This window comes from Rhopalosiphum maidis, chromosome 2 (genome assembly GCF_003676215.2).
Source record: "Rhopalosiphum maidis isolate BTI-1 chromosome 2, ASM367621v3, whole genome shotgun sequence".
NCBI classification, from domain to species: domain Eukaryota; kingdom Metazoa; phylum Arthropoda; class Insecta; order Hemiptera; family Aphididae; genus Rhopalosiphum; species Rhopalosiphum maidis.
This window is the reverse complement of record NC_040878.1, coordinates 26702102-26722915: the sequence shown is the minus strand read 5'-3', so window position 1 is coordinate 26722915 and position 20814 is coordinate 26702102. Positions and strand designations below refer to the sequence as shown.

Below are 20814 nucleotides of genomic sequence, written 5' to 3'. Positions count from 1 at the left end.
CGGGCCCCGGGGCTGCAGTCCCACTAGCCCCCCTCTCCCCAATATAAGTTGGTCTCTGATACTTTCGCACATATTATTTTTCGCATCTGATATTAAAACATCATACATTATAAAATGGGTACTCGCCTAACATAACATGTAAAATAATGAGAATAAACGAAAAAAACACGATAACTAAATGTTTATTGTAAACAAAATACAAGGCGTGCATAATATGAGGTATTGTTTGTGTACATTTTATAATAACTGCTTACGACTTTCGCGGTAGGTAAAAAAACCAACTACGCAAATTATACTAATCCTGACAAAAGCGAGTAATTTTGTAAAGGCGTGTATACTCGTAGTATATTATACGATAAACACTAGTACTTTCGAAGCGAGCGAAAAAGTATAAGGTATATAAGCAGTCGTTCTGATGAATATCGTCTACAAAGTATACGATAATGAACTTAGTATTGGTAACGTCGATCCGATTAATGATCGTGATTGGATATTACATTGATTTCGTTGTTATTGAAAATGTATATATATATGCAATATGTATATATAGAGAAAGCGATTGTCTAATGGCATGTTAAAGAGTGGACGAGAGGCACTCACCGTGACGCGATTGTCGTGCACACTCGTGCATTATATATCGTATCTCAGTGTCGTGCATAAACACTACGTCTTAGCGTTGAGCTATAGGTTGACAACTGTAAGTCGGGTTTGGTCAGGTAAATCGATATAGGTAATACGTAATATCCTCTGCGACGAAAATATAAAGATATCATACGGGTACAAAATCGCGCAGTCCTTTACGCGTCCTTTACGTCACTCACTTGACGACGACATATCTCCACATGGCCAGGACGAGCGTGAGCGCTATGGACGTGGTGTGCAACACCTGGGACACGTACGTGTGCAGCAACACGTATACGGCGCCCACGTGCGAGAACTCCTCCTTTTTGGCGGTGGTCAAGTACATGTAGCACGTGAACGGCGTGTACTCGACCATCAGGGCCAGGTCGGCCAGAGCCAGCCCGCACAGAATCCGGTTGATCGGCGAACCGGCCAGGTCCTTGCGCGTCAGCACCGCGATGTTGAGCGCGTTGGCCAGTGCGCCGAACAAGCACAGGAACAGGCTGACGTAGCCGTGCACTTCCCGGAACAGCAGCGAGTAGCTCTTCACGGCGCCGCCGCAGTTGTAGCAACCAGCGTCCGTCTGGTGGTGGTGGTTCGGTGACCCGTCGTCCGGGACCAACGACGTTATGTTGATCAGATACTGCAGATCTTCCTGCGTCAGGTTCAGGCCGTGCAGGTTCGCCATCCACGTGTAGTTATACTTCAACCTGTTGGATGACACGTCCGTGCACAACATGATAGTCGTCCGGCAGCATGTGCTGCGAAAACAATAATATAATATTATTATTATTATTATTATTTACCACCATCGTTGTCCGTGCAATTCTGAACGTCATATTTTATATATAAAAATGACCAAAATAATATAGTCAACAGTTCATGTTATGTTTTGAATAATAATAATAAAAAAAAACAATTCTAATAAACATCAGTCGGATTGCAATTTGCAATCGCACCTGTCCATTAATATTATATAATATTTATCTATGCCTTCATGTGCAAAATAAACTTTTTTGCGGACATTCCTACAGATAATATTGTCCGCATATTGACATATTATACTATATTGTATAGATGATGTTTAAAAATTTTAATAGTATGTTTTTTTTTGTGCTTTATTAATTTCTGATATCATCAATAATTGATTTTAACCGGTTATCCGAGAGGAAAATCAAATAATATATATATATATATCGAAAATGGTATTAAAATATATTCAAGTATAAATTGGATATTGTTAGAATTCGACACTTTTCTTTTCTTATTATTATATGAATTATTAGCTAGGATGTGTTTTCAATCTAGACTTTATTGGTACATATATGATAGCATTTAAGTTTGTAATTATTTGTTATACCTGTACCTATCGATATTGTATAAGCCACGATTCATTTTATACGCATATAAATTTGCATACCGATTTTAGTACCCATAAAAAGAGTCATGTGTATTATTATTTATTCATTTACAAAAAGGGTCTACTGGGAAAAAATCCAATGAATTGTTTGGAGAGCGTTCAGTTATAGTTTATATCCTGCATTATTTTTTATGTTTGATAAGAAATCGAGCGAACTTGTTTAATCCGGGACGGAACGCAATAACGTGCCTATATATAACGTTAGGCCGCACGATGATGGTGCACAAGTCCACTTATCTAAAATGTTTCTTTGACCGTGCAAGGCAAGTAAATTAATTGTTATCGGTGTTTGAGTCCTTGTCGGATTTCAAAATGAAACAAGTGACAACGAAATTTTAACCCACCGAGTTTATAATGTATTTATATACTTACCCTTTATTTATACCTACCTGTATTGTACAATAGAATAACAAACTAGCAATTATTTCTAAGGTCGAATAACGCCATTAAGTGCGTAAGCTTAACTTCTGTGGGTTAAGTGGATTCAAGAGAAATCTGTGGTTCGAAGGTAATAATAATAGTATATATTATAATATCTCTAATGCGTCAGTCTGGCTCATAATATTGACTCGTCCGACTGCTAAGATTTTCATTCGATAGTCGAACAAGTAATGACTTGTTATGCCGGGAGAAACAACGGACAAACAAACCGTTACGTGTACAATACGTAATAGTATGCATCATATACCCAGGGGTATACATATTCGAGTATAGCGCGACAAGTAATTTCGTGTACATCGAGGACAACGGCCCGTTAATTTCTCGTTCGATACTACGGGGATTGTTCATAATATTATTATGTCTACAACTTTGAGCATTTACGCCATGAACTTTGGCCCACGGCCGTTATCGTCGATCATCGCGGTGACACGTGTCAACGTCGTATACGATTAAAATATAAACAATAAACTATTTGGTCAACTCTCCGCAAACAAGTATTTCCGTTATTTCAGATAATATCATATGAAGTAATGTAATTGCCGTCGAGGAGATGCGTATACCATATATATATATATGAGATTATATACTATTACGCGTACAGTACATATATATGCATGTACATATATATATATACTGTATTTAAAGTAATACAACGAATACCATTGCAGTGTCGCACTGTGTTTATATTTTTGCGCGTACCAGTAAATAATAATATTGGTGAATTACTACGAGTATATAGTATACTATATAGTTGTTGCACGCGTAATATTTTGTGCCCTTGTAACCACTCGAGCGCAATAGATTAGGATACGCTAAAACTACCGCCAGAATTAGATAGAAAAAGTACTAAAGCCACATACAGGGTGAATTGCCAAGCATGGTCATCTCGTTTTTCTGCAGTATTGCAATTGTTTAAAATCTGATTTTTTTTTTTTAATTTGTAACAAACTTTAAGACAATGTTTTTAATTTTCTTTGGATTGTTTGTGCTGTATTGAAAGAGTGTTCTGTGTAGATTTAAATTTAAATTTTAGAACTAGAACCCTCTTTTCCGCTGTAAATTATTTAGCGAAAAATTTTTCTGAAAATGTAGACGTATAGTACTGGAAGATATGATGGCTATGCGGTGACTTGAGAATTAACTTTTTTTTAAAGACTTTTATCCTCAATATAAGCATTTTAATAACTGAAAAACTACTCGTCTAATAAGGTGCAACGGCTGTAACGACATTTTCAAAAAAAAATTATCCACTAAATAATTAGCAATAAAAAAGTGGAATTGTCATTTGGGAAACAGAAGTTTGTATTTCCATAGAACACTTCTTAAATAGTACGAAAAAATGTCAAGAATTTAAAATATGGTCTTAAGTGTATAGTGTATATTATTATAAACATTTCAAAAATCAGAATTTTAATAACTTTGTTATTAAATGAAAAATAGTGGCGAGTATCCTTGTTGAATCACCCTATATATTGTTGTACACGTGATAAATATATTATACTAACAGAGTAATAATATCATATAGTGAATGTAACTAATTTGTTCACTTGAGATAAAATGGAGGCGAGTCTAAGATTATTATTTGCGATAAAATAGAGAACGCTTTAGTTTAAATTATAGCTTTTTTGACGGCTCACTTTCGTTTACGGCCAGAAACACATCATAATCATAATATCATGAGTTTTAAAGCGAAATACCTTTTATGGGATACGCACATTATATTGGTTTTTGAGTGTAATATTATTTCATTATAAAATATTATTGTATTATAGTTTTTAACGACGTTTCACGAAAATAGTTTTCGTTTTATTCAATAGTTGTTTTATTTTCATAAGATCATACTTGGATTAAACTACTAGGCAATATTTTATGAAATACAAGGAGTCTTAAAACAGTTTTTATGTAAGAATATATAAGAATAAACTATTTTTCATTTACCGATGATAATTGGATTTATTTCTTAAAATTTAAATACCTGTTATGTTTTTAATAATATCATTCAGATTTACGGTACAAATATTATTAATATGAAATTAAATATTATTAAGTAAAAATAAGTATACAATATTTGTGCATACTAAAAAAAAAAACCATTTAAATAAAGAATAATTGATGTTAAAAAAAATTGAATTTATATAATACATAAAAATATTCTTGACAATACTTTTACAACTGGTTATTTTTTATAAAATGTATTTCTTAGATTACAATCTCAGCGAGAAATGTTTTTGTTTGATAATGGTTTTATTTTATTCAATGGCTACTGTTTTTGGATTGCACAGTCATATAAACGCTCTAAAAGTTTGAAACTGTAGTGTATGGATAGACAATTTTATTTAGTTGTTCACAGTTTAGTGGTATTTTTTTACATTTTTTACAGTAATTTCAGTGTAGTAATAAACTATGAAAAATTATCGTCTATAAAAGTGTTTCTTATAAATTTTAATTCCGCATATTTTTTGATTGTACTGTTTGATAATTAACGTTTTTTTAAATTTATTTTGGAATGATTTTTTTTTTTTAATTATACATGTCTACATTTAAAATCAAGTGCATGGAATAATATACATTTTAATATATTTATTATATTTGTTGACAAGTTATAGTTGTAACAATTTAAAAAGTAAATAAATTATTAAAAGTTACATATTTATATAATTTTGTATAAATGTATCTGCAAAAGTACAGAAAAACGAGTTTTTAGGGTAAAAAGGTTATTATGCTACTTTGTGCTAGGTATTTTTTATACACAATTTTCCCAAATTAATGTTTGTTTATTGGCCGTAAAAAAATCACAACAAAAATAATTAGAAAATAATAAACTTTCTTATTATTAATTTTCAACTTTATTTTAACTAAATAAAAAAATTATAGTTTCTAAAACTTTTTAGTATTTTTTTTAAATTAAAAAACATCGATCATAATTTATTATTGTTTTCACACCAAAAGTTCTTTTTTGTATATTTTTTTAATCCTATAAAACATAATATTTAAATACTAAAATATTAAAACACTTCTAGTATAATTATTAATTATATTTTTGTATCATTTATAAAATTATTTTTATATCTCTGTTAAATGCGCGTAAGTATAATATTATAAGACGGTATACATATATAACGTTAGTTAAAATAATTAATCAGATTTAATATTCGTACGCATATTACACAGTAAATTATAGATACCTATCAAAGTACCAATAAAATTGTTATCATTGATAGTGTATATATTGTTTTTAAAATATTATAAAAATAATGTGTTGTATTTTATAAATTGAAAAAAATTACTAGAATAGGTTAGTGACATGTATTTTTTAATTTATTTTTTTAATTTTATTTGATGATTTTTGTTAATCTCAAAAATGTATTGTTATTTTTCTTCATTATAAAAACATATTTTTAATTCATTTTTACTACTTTTTACTTTGTATTGACTTCAAGAAGTCAGAACTGATTGGTGAATGGAATATCATATCATGAGCATATAGTTGTACTTACACCATAACTTCGTTTATTTTCAATTGCAGGTATGATATATAAAAATTATATGGATCATTTTAATTTAAATACAATGTAGATATCATAATTTAATACAAATATAATAGTTATATGAAATATTTTTTCTCATTTCAAATTTAAATAGGTATAATATATTGAAACTTTGGTAGATGAGAAATAGCATACATTTGATTGATGTATAATATTCTTTGAATTACATAAATAATATGCTTTAATGTATAATTTCTTTTTTTTATAAAAATAATTCTTAGAATCTTAATTGATATTAATTTTATAATGAATTACTATGGTAAGTTAATTATTATTTACCGATTTAATTATTATAACTCATGGTCATCACTCTTCATTAAATGTCTCCACATTTAAGTATAACAAATAATTTTGTGTTAAAACAAAAATAAATAAAGCATTGTTTTAGTATTTCAATAAAATAACGATGAAAACAGTGTAAGGTTCAGAAAATAAAATATAATTGAATACCAGAAAATAAAAAATATTCTATCAAATGGCATTTTGAAATATAATGGTCTTTTGTAGCTTGTTACATATCATTCTATTCGATCATAATTAATTGTCATAATGTATAATACCAAAACGTTTGCAAAAATTTAACTTATTTGACTTGTTTTCAATCAGAATTCGATAGTCGCTTATACCAAATGTTTATATAATACAAAAATATGTTAAAAAAAGTATACAAATCAAAACAGAAAACTCACAGCGAATAGAATTATGTTGAAGTGTGTATAATTCATTATGTTTTGACAAAGTTGACTATGTTTTTATCTATATCGTTGCATTTATACTAAAATAATATCACTTTAAAACATAGAATAAACATATAATATATCAGGGCCGTCCCGATGATTTGCAGGGCTCGGGCAGAGTAAAATTGCGGGACCTAAAATGTCTAAAATATCACTACTGGGCGTTAGTTGCATATACAGGGTGATTCTTTTTTCATTTTCACTTATTATATCAAAAAGTGTTAACTTTTTTCAAATTTTTTTTTCAAAATTTTTAGTTTTGTGCTTTTCTATAACTATATATATATTATTTTTATTTTTTTTCACCCTTATATTTAATAGTGAAATCATTATCAACTTTTAATTTCTAAATAGAGCAACCTATATTTAAAATGTCATAAAATATTAGGGCTATTATTTTTATGAATTTTAACGTTAAAATTATTATTTTTCATTTAACCACGACTTAAGCTATTCAAAGTTGGGTGTTTTGAGGGTTATTAGGTGTATTTCTTACAGATTATTACGATTATGAGGCATTGGTAACTACAAGTGCAAAACGAGTTTATTACATATGAGATATGAAACAAAAAGTATTATAAAATCTGAAAACCAATAAACTTTGAACAGATATATCTTGCTAAAAACTTAACGAAAAATAATAATTTGAAAGTTAAAATTCATAAAAAAAATAGCCCTATTAATTTAGTGCATTTTAAATATGGGTTGCCATTTGAAAATAAAAAGTTGATAGTGGTTTACCTATTAAATAAAAGGGTGACAAAAGTAAAAAATTTTATACAGTTTGAGTAAAGCATGAATCAAAATATTTTGAAAAAAAAAATTGAAAAAGTCAATACTTGACAAAATAATGAGTGTTTAATAATAAAGGAATTACCCCATATAGCTCCCCAAATCTGAAACTCAAATGTGCGCAAATAGTCTTAACAAATATAGTACCTTACACCAACTGTCCTACAACAATACGAATGAGTAAATAAATTAATAACGCAACATTTCATAATATAATCAAACTTAATATAATAAATAATAATATTGAAAAAATAAGGCAATAAATATAAAATATAGTAATAGGTACAATATAAAAATGTATTAAAAATTAACTTTTCTACTTTTTAATTCTGCAAATTGATCAATAATATCATCATATATTAATTGGTCAGCAATTTCTTTTTCTATAGAGATTATAGCTAAGTTGGTGACATTTTCTTTTACAATTTTACATAAAAAACAAATTGATAATTAAATTTATTTTTGCTCATCAATTTGATTTTTTTTATTGTATGAAGAGGGGCCTTTCCAAGCGAGGGCCCCGCTTGCCCTGCCCCAGGGACGGCCCTGTAATATATAAATATATAATAGAATTATAACCGTTAATTTTTAATCTAACGTTGCAAGTGTTAATATTACATAATCAATCAAATATTCAAATATGAGTGTCAACTTGTTTATTATTCATTCACAGTTAAAATGTTAATGAAACATTTTAAAAATCAATCATTGTACCTAGTAAGTTTATAAAGCAACATTATAGTGTTATAACATTATAAGCTATACAGTGATTTATAGATACGATTTCACTGGTTTTAAGTATTTTATTATTTTAATTTTTAATCAATGTTTAAAAGTAAACATTGCTGTGTTAATCAACATTTTACATACTTTTCAACTATAATTATAAGTGTATATTTACTACTAGCTGTCAAGGTAACTTTGTTGTTAGCACAAAATGCATCTGTGTTTGTTGTTATATCATAGAAATATGGCGCATTTATCTATTGCAATTTTATACGTATGATGCAAATTTGGACAATCTTCATTTTTATTAAATGATAAAAAAAAAAAAAAGAAAAAATTCAAATCATTTTCTAGTCAGCCGTATTTTATTAATGTTAAAAAAGTAAAATATTAAAATAAATTTTGAATCTTAATACTAATATAAATATAGTATATATATTGTATTTATCCTAATGTAATTTGATGAACAATGTTTTTCATCAATTTTTGATGTGTATAAATGAATAACCATGACAGTTTGTCAACGCGAGAACACATAACATATAACTGACAATGTGAAAAGCATGAATTTTATAAATCTAACAAACAAATTGTTATTTTTTGGCTTTGAAACTTATTAATAGTCATTGCGAATAATAAGAAAATTAAAAATTGCAGACGTCTGAGTTGAATGAGTGAGTCTGTAGAGATAATTGGAATCTATGGTAAAATAACAACTTCACCTTGAAACTTTCCGTTCAAAATGGTAACTTCAAGAACATTGCCTATGACTTTTGCCTGCCGTTGCATAATTTAGATGAATTTAAATTCCTAAGTAAAATGTTAGATGAACTATTTTCTAATCGGAAGTTATATAGTGGAATTCCTGATTTCCTGAATACAGTGAATTCAAGAAATAAACAGTATAGTTTTCTGCTTCTTTAAGAACGACAACATGTGTCGACATTTCTTTAATAAACAATAACTGTTATATTTTAAAACTAATAGCGTCAATATTGATATTTTTTGCGGCCAAAATAGCTCATTCACGTAGCCACTTGTGATTAATGTAATTATTGCGCAGATTTTGAATATATTTTCAATCAAAGCATCTTTCATGGCCACAATGTTGCAAAAATTATCTGCTAATTTAATATATTATATATATCTATGCAATAGATTTTTTTTTTTATTGCCTATATTGAGCAATTTTTCAGAGAATGACTATATCAATGAAGTGCTTTGCAGTTGAACATATATATTATACATATTTATATTAAGGCGTAATGTAATGAAATTTACCATGGGTATGATTATTTCACGCGGAATGACCGGAAATGTCTAACAAATTTATATTTTTTGGGAACATAAATAGTATGCAGCCGGTACCATTTTGCCGTACATTAGGCGTTGAATGAGTTACAGATGCGTTAAATCAATGACACATTATAATAGAAAAACGATTTTAAATGGAGACAGTCTGTCAGCTTAATATTTCTACTATATCATTAGTTATTATTACGGTATACTAAATAATATGCTGTGGTTATTATAATATGATTTCATATACTATTGTTATCAACTATAATTATAACTTATATAACTTATAAGTTTTAGAAACAACGCAAATAAGTTTGTCATTTATAGTTTTAATATTTTCTTATTAATTAAAATTCATCTACTTAAATATTTTTGAAAATTACATTAAATGTAGTAAGGAATAATATTAAACAATAAAGAAAAGTTTCAAGACCGGGAGACAATAAGTATTTTTCAACTTAATATATTAATAAAGCATTTAATCAAATTCTGATTTTAACTTCTCTATTATTCTTTTATTTTTGAATAATTTGATTATTTATAGTACTTAAATAAGCATGTCCTCTTGATATTCATTTTAGTAGTTTCTGAGTTATTAAACTTTGTGTGTTGAAGATTATGGATACATAAAAATAGGTATTGGATAAATAAAGGCTATTATGATTAAAAAATTAAGTTAACCTATATTGATATTCTTTAATAAACTATTTATAATTTGTAAAAAGTGTCTGAACAGATATAATGAGTACTAAACTAAATATTATATATATTTTATATTTCACGTTAAATAATTTTATCTCTAAATGTCATATGCTAGAAATTTGCAACAAAATAGAAGATTTACAATTGAAAAAATTGAGGAGTATTTTTAAAGTATTAAATGATTTGATATTTAAATAAATCAATTTTTCAAAAATCAAAATAAATTTAAATAAAATATGTACTATTAAGGATACAAAGAGGTGAGCACTGAACACTGAACATAGTTGGTGGATATAGCTAATACAGATTGAAATACAAGTTTTTTAATTAACAATAATTTACGAAATATTAATTATTGGATTACACGAGCAGTTAACACTCAATAATTTATTTTTATAACGTAATGTAGGTGCCACTTGTGTTATTTACAGTTATTATTTCTTGACGACGGTAAATAATATTTGATTTATATTCATTTTAAATTGTTTATTATTTCGATGATACGATACAATTTTATTCGATCTACGTTATTTTATGTCTTATATAAAAAAAGGTTGTAGCATCACAAATTCATAATATATTATTAAGTATGGTTTATGGCGATTATTCCAATTATTGTAATATCAAACAGGAGATTTGTGAATGGATATATCTTATTTTGTATTATTACATCAATTGTCAATAAATATTTAATAATACTCATTTTACAGTCCTAAGTATAGCATAGATATAACAGTTATAATTTATTTATCCTAAAAAACAAATACCATTACTTTTTTTAGTTTGTTTACCGATTCAAATCCGTGACATAGTCTGTTATCGTAAAATGTAATATGCTTGAAATGGATGGATTTATGAGATTTAGTAGTTGCATATTACATTATATTAATAATATAAATCTCCAATCTAAATTAAAGTATAGACAATGTGGCCTAAGTAAGAAGTGCACATTTTATTTACTTGGTCGGTTTAACTGTATGTTAAATTATTATACGTTTTCAGTAACTTTATTTACACATTAAACAAGATGTTTTAATAACACCAATACACCATAATAACATTTTGAAAGATAAATTATTTGCATTCTAAAAAAATAAATAGTTAGATAGTTAAATATACATATACGAAATAAGTACAACTAAATGTATGTTATGTACATTATTTGTGTTTACTTAAAGCTTTCTCAAGTATTTCAATGGGGATAAAAAATTTAAAAATAATAATTGATCCAAGATGTATTTATTTAACAAACAAATTAAATACTTAGTATAGTAATAAATTAATTATTCTCTGCTAGTTATTAGTTTATTACCTAAAAATCAATAAATTAAAAGCCGATAAAACTTCCAACCAAAGCACATGTGAAAATGAATATAGCTTGAACAGCTGATACCGTGTGTAAAGATCTCTTATTGTAATAAATTATTATTTAATTGAATTTTCAATTTTAAAAAACCGATTTACCAAATTATTTAATTAATTTGTTACGTATTATTGAAAATAAGTATTTTTAGATTCAATAATATGTTATATAACAAAGTTGATAATTTATTTTGAAATTCATTTTACATTAAAACTTTTTTTTTTTATTAAAAATAAGCCTCGGCAGCGCTGACCATTGCAGGCTGACATTTCGTTAAAACTTTTAATATTATCAAACAAATGATATACTATCAAGATTAATTATTATTTATTAATATCATAATATTTTTTAAATTTCATTAAAACTAAAAAGTATTTACCTATTTTATCTATTAATAATATTTGATTTTATAAGTTGTCTTGATAATACAATTTTATTTTATTTTAGTTAAGTTGTTTTATAACTATTTGGCCAATAGACAAATGATTTCAAACGACACCTTGTACCTAGAAGTCTATATGATACATTGGAAAATATTTATATAGATTTTATTTTTAAACTGTAGACGGAGATAGGTATAGGATTAATATTACAATGTTCTAATAATGTTCTTACTATGTTCTAAAGTTCTAACAATAAGCGCATAACTAAAATACCTTGACAGTTCTGATTAATATTGTCTAATGAACATTTTTAATATTACAGGAATGTTTTTTTTGTTATGTATTGTTTTTAAATGTATTATATTTACGCTTTCCCTCTGACTGGCTTTATTACTTTTACTTTACAAACTGTTTGAAATGAAACTCATTAATTACAAATTTATTAAAAATTCATTGTTTTACTAGTAACTATATACACTTTACAATTCATTGTACCATTGAGCATACTATTATTCAAAATAATATTATATATGTTAGTGTGTTACTTATTTACAATAGGTATCGTGTATATTATGTGTAATGACGTTTCCTAAGAAAACTAATCACAACATACAATTTATTCTAAAACGTACATGTCAATGCAAACAAAGCATTTTTTTTTTCATGGAAATATTTCACTGACTGATATAATATAATTTAGTATTTAGTATATTGTTATACTTTGATATTGAATATTAATATAATTGATTATCATTATTTAAAACATTTAACTGAAAAGTAGATTATCCAATCAAATAGCATTGTATATTTAGGTAACTATTATAATATTTTTCATTATTACAAGTAACTTATTAATTATCATATTACACTTTATAATATTTATATAAAAATCATAATAAAATTAAAATTTTATTCAAAAATAATGTTATTTCATTCTTTATAATTAAGAAAATAGTAAAATGACGAAATCGTACGTATTAATACAATGAGGAATGTTTAGTCTGATTGCATAAAATATTATTAATTATATGTTAAAATATTTATGATAACTTTTTATAATTTATAACATTTATTAAACAGTAATATATCGTAATATAAATCCACCTAGTTAAAATATATTCTGCGTAAAACTAAAAAAAAACATAAAAGTATTTAAAGTAGGTTATACAATATACATAGTATAATAAAACATAATGTAGTATGACTTAGTTATTGACTTAAGTTTTTATTTGTTAAATTATTTAACACGCTTATAATTTTTGGTTAAAAATGTTTGAAATATTATACAAATTGTGTTAAAACCATTAATATAATAAAAATATAATAAGGATAAAAAAAGGAACTTTTAAAAAATGTTAACAATTTAGTATGGAAGGTTGAAAAGGTAAAATACACGTTTGAAGTCACAAAGATATTTAGGGTAATGGACTAATGCATGCATGTGCTTACAATTCGTCAATATGTAAAAACATATATTAAAAACACCAACATATAGATTATATACTTTTATTACCTTTAAGTTTTATAGGTACTTACAAAATACAATTTTAATTTTAATATTTATAAAATTTTAGTTTTGATAGCCTAGTAAAACAAAACAAAAAAAAATCGTTTTTGGTACAACCTAAAACCCTGTCAAAATATAAAGGGTACGTTTTCCGATCGCCTATATATGTATCAAATGTACTTGCGTTGGACAGCGGTTTTATTTGATAATATAATAATCAATTAAACATATTCATATGTTTAACATTACAATAGCTATAATAAAAATTTAAGTAAGATCATAAAGAACTATGGATTTTTTCATACTCCCTTTAATGAACAATTTTATAAATCGAATCCCATATTATTTTTAAATTTTTAGAAATTTTAATCAAATTAGTTGACTTTAAAATTAAATGGAAACTTATTATTAAAGTCAATAGTAGTATCACCAATATCCATAAATATCCAAAAATTTATAATAAGTTAAAATTAAATTTAAAAAACTTTAAATTCAATAGATAATTATTGTAAGAAATGAAAACTAACATGTTATGAATTTGTAAAAATAGTTGCGCATTTAACTATAACAAGGATTAAGTTTTTTGAAAAAAAAAAAATTAATGTGATTTATTATTAATGAAATAAAAATGTGTATTCATTATTAGGATGGTTATTTTTAAAAATGTATGCTATTAACTATTATTTGAAAACAATATGTATTATTGACATTTATTGAATTATCTGAAAAAAAATCTATTAATTTAATGAATACTTAATACAAAAAAAAAAAACTTTTAACTTTACTTTTTTATTAACTTCTAAAAAAATATTCACTGTTAATAATAATACTAGTCAACAATTTGGAAAAAAAATATGAATTTTTAACAGTTATTAGAAAAAAAATAATTGTGTATATATAACTATTAAAATGATAAAATGATAAAATAATATAATATATATATTGATTTGATAATTATAGTCATGGTAAATCGCTGTTCAATTCCTCAGCTAAATTCATCATTAACGTGGTTAAAAATGATATAATTTTTTTTTAACTTGTCAATTATTTTTTGTAGTAATTAAAACAAACTGAATTTATAAATGGTTACCTGATAATTAATTTTTGAGCATATTAGTTTAAGTATTTTCGATTTTGTTTATTTTTTTTCTGGCACAGTGTAGTTGAACGTCTTGTGTCAGTATTCTGCAATGAAATATAAGTATCTATATGTAATTCTGTTACAATATCAATAAATAAAAATATACTTGGATAATATAACGTTTAATATTATTTCCAGAGTTGATTAATGATTAACGAAATTACAATATTGATATCGTAAAATAAGTTGTATTATTTGATTACTTATTGAGATTCCTTTTGCTATAAAATATTATATATACATAATAAATTTAAGATTTTAACACGGTGCGCACTTTGAATAACATAGTTAACGTTAGTTTTGATAACATACAAAAATAAAACTATATCATTATTTATTATTGAATACGGATAAAATGGTTTATAGTTATATAATTTTGATATATAAATATATATCTATTAATTTGTTATTAGTGCTAAATATTTTTTATGTTTTACAGCATTATATAGCAAAAAAATTATAGGTATCTTTACTTTTTGTTTAGTCACAACAATTAAGCAGTTTTAAATTTTAATATTGATTTAAATATTGTAATATTGAAAATTTAATTAAAATTATTTCAAACAACCAATGGAGTTATAGGCTATTTTCATAATATATATATTATAATTAATATTTTCATAAATCACTAATATTAACTAGACAAATTAATGTACAATGTAGAATAGCCACTAGATAAATTAATAAACTACTATAATAACTAACTGCCTATAGCTATACTATCATACAAGGATTTAATTTCTGGTTAATTAGTTATATACTTATACTTATGTATTTAAAGTTTAAATAAATGGGGTTGTGGACTAACATTTTACAGCTCACCTTTGTAGTACCACTCCAATCCACTCACCTAAACAGCTAAACTTAAAATATTTACTAATTAACAACTTGTTTGAAATTAAATTTTTATTCCCGAATATTCTTTAAAAAAATAATTTGCTTCGGAATATGAAATTGAATATAATATATGTATAGGTAATACATAAAATTCATGTATTACCTATAATAAGTATGTTGTCATTACAAAAAAAAACAACTTAAAAAAAAAAAAAAAAAAATAGTAAACATTTTTGTCAAGAATGACATGTAATAATTATATCTTAAAAATATTGTATTTAAAAAATATCTTCTAAAATATAACCAATTTTTGAAATAATGAGTGTTAATTGTCTCATTGTATAATATTAAGCTTACATTAAAATTTAAAATTGATTGATTAAATTATCCAATTTAATTAATGTATCAATCATGAGCTACAAAATTAAGTTTAAGGAACCATTATATAGTTCACTATCCACTCTACTTACTTTATTATATTTACGTTTTATTTTATAATTATTAATTCAAAATAATGTTTTTATTGTGCAGAAAGTAATGCGTACATTTAGTTCTGTAATATATAAACAAACTTATTAAAATCTTTTCCTATTACCTTTAAAAAAAAAGAACAAATATAAATAAACAAGGTGCAAAAATTTTTATGCGATGGCCGGGAATCGAACCCGGATCAACTGCTTGGAAGGCAACTATGCTGACCATTACACCACCAACGCAACTTAGAGTAGGGGCTCAAATAACCTCAATTTAGGAATGACAATATTACAATATTTTAGTAAATACAATCCATAATAATAATATAACAATAATATTCTCTATAATGAGTATAATGGATATTATATACATTACATCTACCAAAATGTTTATTTTATTTATTTTTAGAAGACTTATTTTGAGATTTTTAAAATAAAAAAAACGCAATCGCGCGAAAATAAATTGTAGATAGGTATATTGAAAACCTATTACTTATATGATCATTTTTATTTTAACATGATAAATGATGTATGCATTTTAATTAAACATTAAATTCACGCTCCCAACGCCCTTCAATCTTTATTATTAATTTTTTAATAGGTATATATATATTATAATTACCTGCACAATTTTTATTTTATGATGATTTTCAATTTTCATTCTTTAGGAAATACAGTTTAATTTTCGATTACGAATTTTGTTTTCAAAAAAGTCAGCACATTTTCAAGATTTAAGAAGTGGGTAGGTAAAGAAACCCTGTCTATTGTTTTGCAAAAAAGTGAACCAAAATTAGTTCTTTTCATCAATATAATGCGGTAAGGAAAGGTTGTTTCTCATTGAAATCTATACATATTTTAAGAGTAAAGTTAGTGGTAATAATATATATATATATATATATTCGTGTGTGTGTGTGTATATAATCATCAGAATCATCAACTTAATTATTATATGAATAAGATGTTAAAAAAAAGGTAGGCAAGTGGATCCCCTCAGTTGTACATCAGGTTTACAATTTCCATACCATAGGTTAGTGGTTACTATTATGGCCTATGGGTTTGTTAAATTTGAACTCAATGATGTATTATTATATACCTACGAAAAACGATTCAAAGTGGAAAGGGTTTGTCAGCCTACTAAGTGTATTTTGTGATACGTTTTTATATAGTTATTAAAGTAATTTTTTTTATAATATAATTATAATATATAAGTTTATATAACTCAAAATATCATCTTTCTATAAATACCACAAAATAGTAAAAATAGATCCATAGACCTATAAATAGATATTTTAAAATAAATTTAAAATTTTATTACGTATAGTAAAATTCATAATAATATAAAATACATAAAAGATTAAGCTCCTACGAATATTTTTTTTTTAAATCACAACAAAATAATTTACGTATTGGAAAATTATTAGAATATGAATATGTATATATATATATTAGGGACACATTATATTATATTAGAGCACAATCGTATTGCGTTTTTTGAATGGAAAAAGGTAAGCGCCAGGTGCATTTGTGTAACACCTCTTCCAAATTTAATGTAACAAAAATGGGGGGCGTGTTATTCTTACGTGGTTCCCCACCATTTTAGTCAAACACAATTTGGTATGCCCTGATATAATACATACTATTATATAAAATATTTACATTGATATGATAATATACAATTTTAAAGGAACTGTGATGAACTCCTATGTTGATCTTACTTGATAAGACAAATTAACACGTATAATATACATTTTAATAAACCCATTTAGCCAATGTGATGAATTTTTATTTGTTTTTTCTCAATGATGGTACAACTTTGTGATTATGATCGACTTTTTGCAAAGTATTCGTAGTCAAGGCGTAGAATTCTAAATCAGGATTAGTTAGGACAGTAGATAGAAATTCCATTTTTTCTAAATCTTTATGCAACTCTTTAGTTTTTATAAGTGTCTTTAAGTAACCAGTTCTATATTCGCCTCCAATTTCAGGTTGATAAGACGTCATTTTTGCAATATAGAATTCGATTTAGTTAGTTTTTGTTTTATAATTATTTCCATAGATTCTATATTATACACTATTACTCATTAATTGTTTAGGCTTAAATAGAGCCAGTCTATATTTTATGTCATGGTAGCTAAAATCATAAATCATAAGACATAATCTAATTATCGTAATATTCTTGTTTATAGATTTGTACTTCAAATATGATTATTACGTAGATTATAAGAATTTTGATTCAATTGCATAAAAAAATAAATTGTTAAATAAATTCTAAAAACTGAAACAGTTTAATATGTATTCAAAACGTATTTAAATATTTAAATCATCGATGTAAAATACAGATATAATAATACAAAGGTAGGTTAGGCCCGTGCACCTTAGGCATAGCATAAGCGTCGTCCCCATGTACTAGAAAACGGTAATTACCTAGGTATCTATATATTATTATCTTATAGTAATGATAAATATTATATCTTGTGTGAATAATAATAGTATACTACCGCAGGCCGCAGAATTCGGAGCTAAATTAAAACAAAATTTTCTGATAATTGTTCATGCATTATTATTTATTACGTCATATTCCTCGTAATCACTTTCATAAGAAATTAAAGATATAATTTAATGAATAACAAGTTAAATATATTATGTTTTCATTTTCAAGGTTTTTTTAGTACTTAATCAATGGTATTATGAATATTATAACAATAAAAATAAGATTTGAATTTATATGGCCAGGGAATTAAATAAAATATTGTTAATTGTTTAATGAACTAAAATAATTTAACTATTTTTTGAAAACCACATTCATGGTAAAAAGATAATCAAAAACAATTAAGTACTAATTTCTTTACATTAATTACAAATACCTCTGATTCGTTCAAACGAATAACACATTTTCCATCAACATTTACTTTGATTATCAAAGTTTAATAGTTCAAACTTAATTGAACTCATTGAGTGAACATACTTACATTATGGGGTTGAAAATAATTACTCTTACAGTTTATAAACAAAATTAAAAAATAATTATTACAATAAAATGATATTATTATATTGGTACTGATCTCGTTGATAGTTATAAAATATTAAAAGTAACCCAAAATAGTTGAGCTTATTGAATGTTAATTATTTTTAATTTATTCAATACTCAGTAATTATATTTGTTATATTATAAGTAAATATAAAAAGAAAAAAATTAAATTAGAATAAAAATTAAATACTTTATACTTTTTTTTAGTACCTAGATATGAAATTCGATTTTTGTATTTATATTTTATACATAGGTACCTACATAATTTATAAGTAGGTACATATACTAATAGTCTATGTATTTTTATATACATTTTTAGGAATTAGTTTAATTTGTACACTCTCTAAACAGTTTAATTTTTATATATTCTACAAGTAGATAGGATTTTTAAAACATTTATTATAATCCAAAGACAATATTATGCAGTTGGCGGATAAATATAAAATTTGGTAATTACTAATTTATTTATTTAAATCTTCTATGAGATTATTGGGCCCTGAGACAAAATCGTGTGGAGGCTCAAGGTTATCTACATATACATTATAGAATAGGTATTACCAATATTTACGTTATAAAGCTAATTAATAAATCAATTTTGGCAATTTAGACTGATGCGTGACGAAACGTAATAATGTTTCTATGTTATAGGATGATGAAAAGTTTAATTTAGTCTTGTGTAAATAGGAGATAACTACATCAAATCGCGGAAACGAGAAACACTTTTAGGGTTGTGGCTGTTATATTATTATAATCGCAACTATTTGATCGCACTTGGAAAAATAATGTAAGCCTCTTGTTTCTTCTACTTATATAGTTTATATTTTTCGTCATTGAAATGTTCTTTGTTAAAAATCAGTAAAATTAATCTATCTTTGTCATGAATCAAAAAATAATAATTCAAAAAAATATTCTGTGAAAACTAAAAACCCATTGAATGTATCTACACAGGATGATCCACTAAGTGTGCTTATCCTCTTTTTCTCATAATAATAACGAATTTATTCAAGTTTTGATTTATGAAATGAATACGAATACTTAATAAGTACCATTTTTTCAATTATTTAAATAATTTATACCATTTAAAAAGTATGATTATAGTATAATTTTAGTGATAAAAACTTAATTTTTTAAATGATATCAACATTTTTTATAATAAGTTAAAAAGTATAAATTATTATTATGAAAATTTAGATTTATTAAAATAATAATTCAAACAAGTACTAATTGCTTCTGATTTATATTAAAATATGAAAACTAAGGATTATTATAGTCCTTAAAATGGTTTTACAGAAATATAAAATAGATTTAATAGTGGATCTATACTACTTATTAAACTATTTTTTACTAACTAGTGTTAATAGAGTATTATAAATTACCAAAATGAATTGCTCTAAATAACTTAAAAGTTATTCGATTAAGATGTCAACATTGACAAAAATGCATCTGATTAAAAATTTACAAGGGAAAGTGTGATTCTATATTTTTATAAGAAATTAAATTGGTACAAAACACTACTTAAACGATTTAACAATAAGAATTTAAATAATTGCATTACTAAAAAAAAAAATCAAGGTGAGCATGCTTAATAAATCATTCTTTTTATAATAAACTTTATAATTTTATTAACTTTTTTTTTTTTAAATAACTTATGATTAGAGGAAGATAAAAAAAAAAGTTTGTATAATTTATTAATAGTTTTTACGGTATTAAAATATATTTTTACAGAACTAACTAATAAGATACATTATTGCTATAAAAAAATATGAATGCTGATATTTTATTTTCATAAATAATAA

At 25.1% G+C, this 20814-nt stretch overlaps 1 protein-coding gene and 1 non-coding gene across 4 annotated transcripts in view; both read right to left on the bottom strand.

The window, feature by feature from the left end:
- LOC113553866 (sex peptide receptor-like) overlaps window positions 1–20814 on the bottom strand; it is a 126789-nt gene that overhangs the window by 65806 nt on the left and 40169 nt on the right. For 2 of the 3 annotated variants that reach the window (XR_003405218.1, XM_026957420.1), the window contains exon 2: window positions 822–1382. Coding sequence is in view for 2 of the 3 variants with exons in the window: in XM_026957420.1 (XP_026813221.1) it covers window positions 822–1360 (539 nt within the window). In the remaining variant the exon portion in view is untranslated. Of the gene's footprint in view, window positions 1–821; window positions 1383–14629; window positions 14663–20814 lie in introns of those variants that run through there. The other variant, XM_026957421.1, reaches the window with a different exon arrangement.
- Trnag-ucc lies at window positions 16162–16233 on the bottom strand. Its single transcript has one exon. It is a non-coding gene; the product is annotated as a tRNA-Gly (tRNA).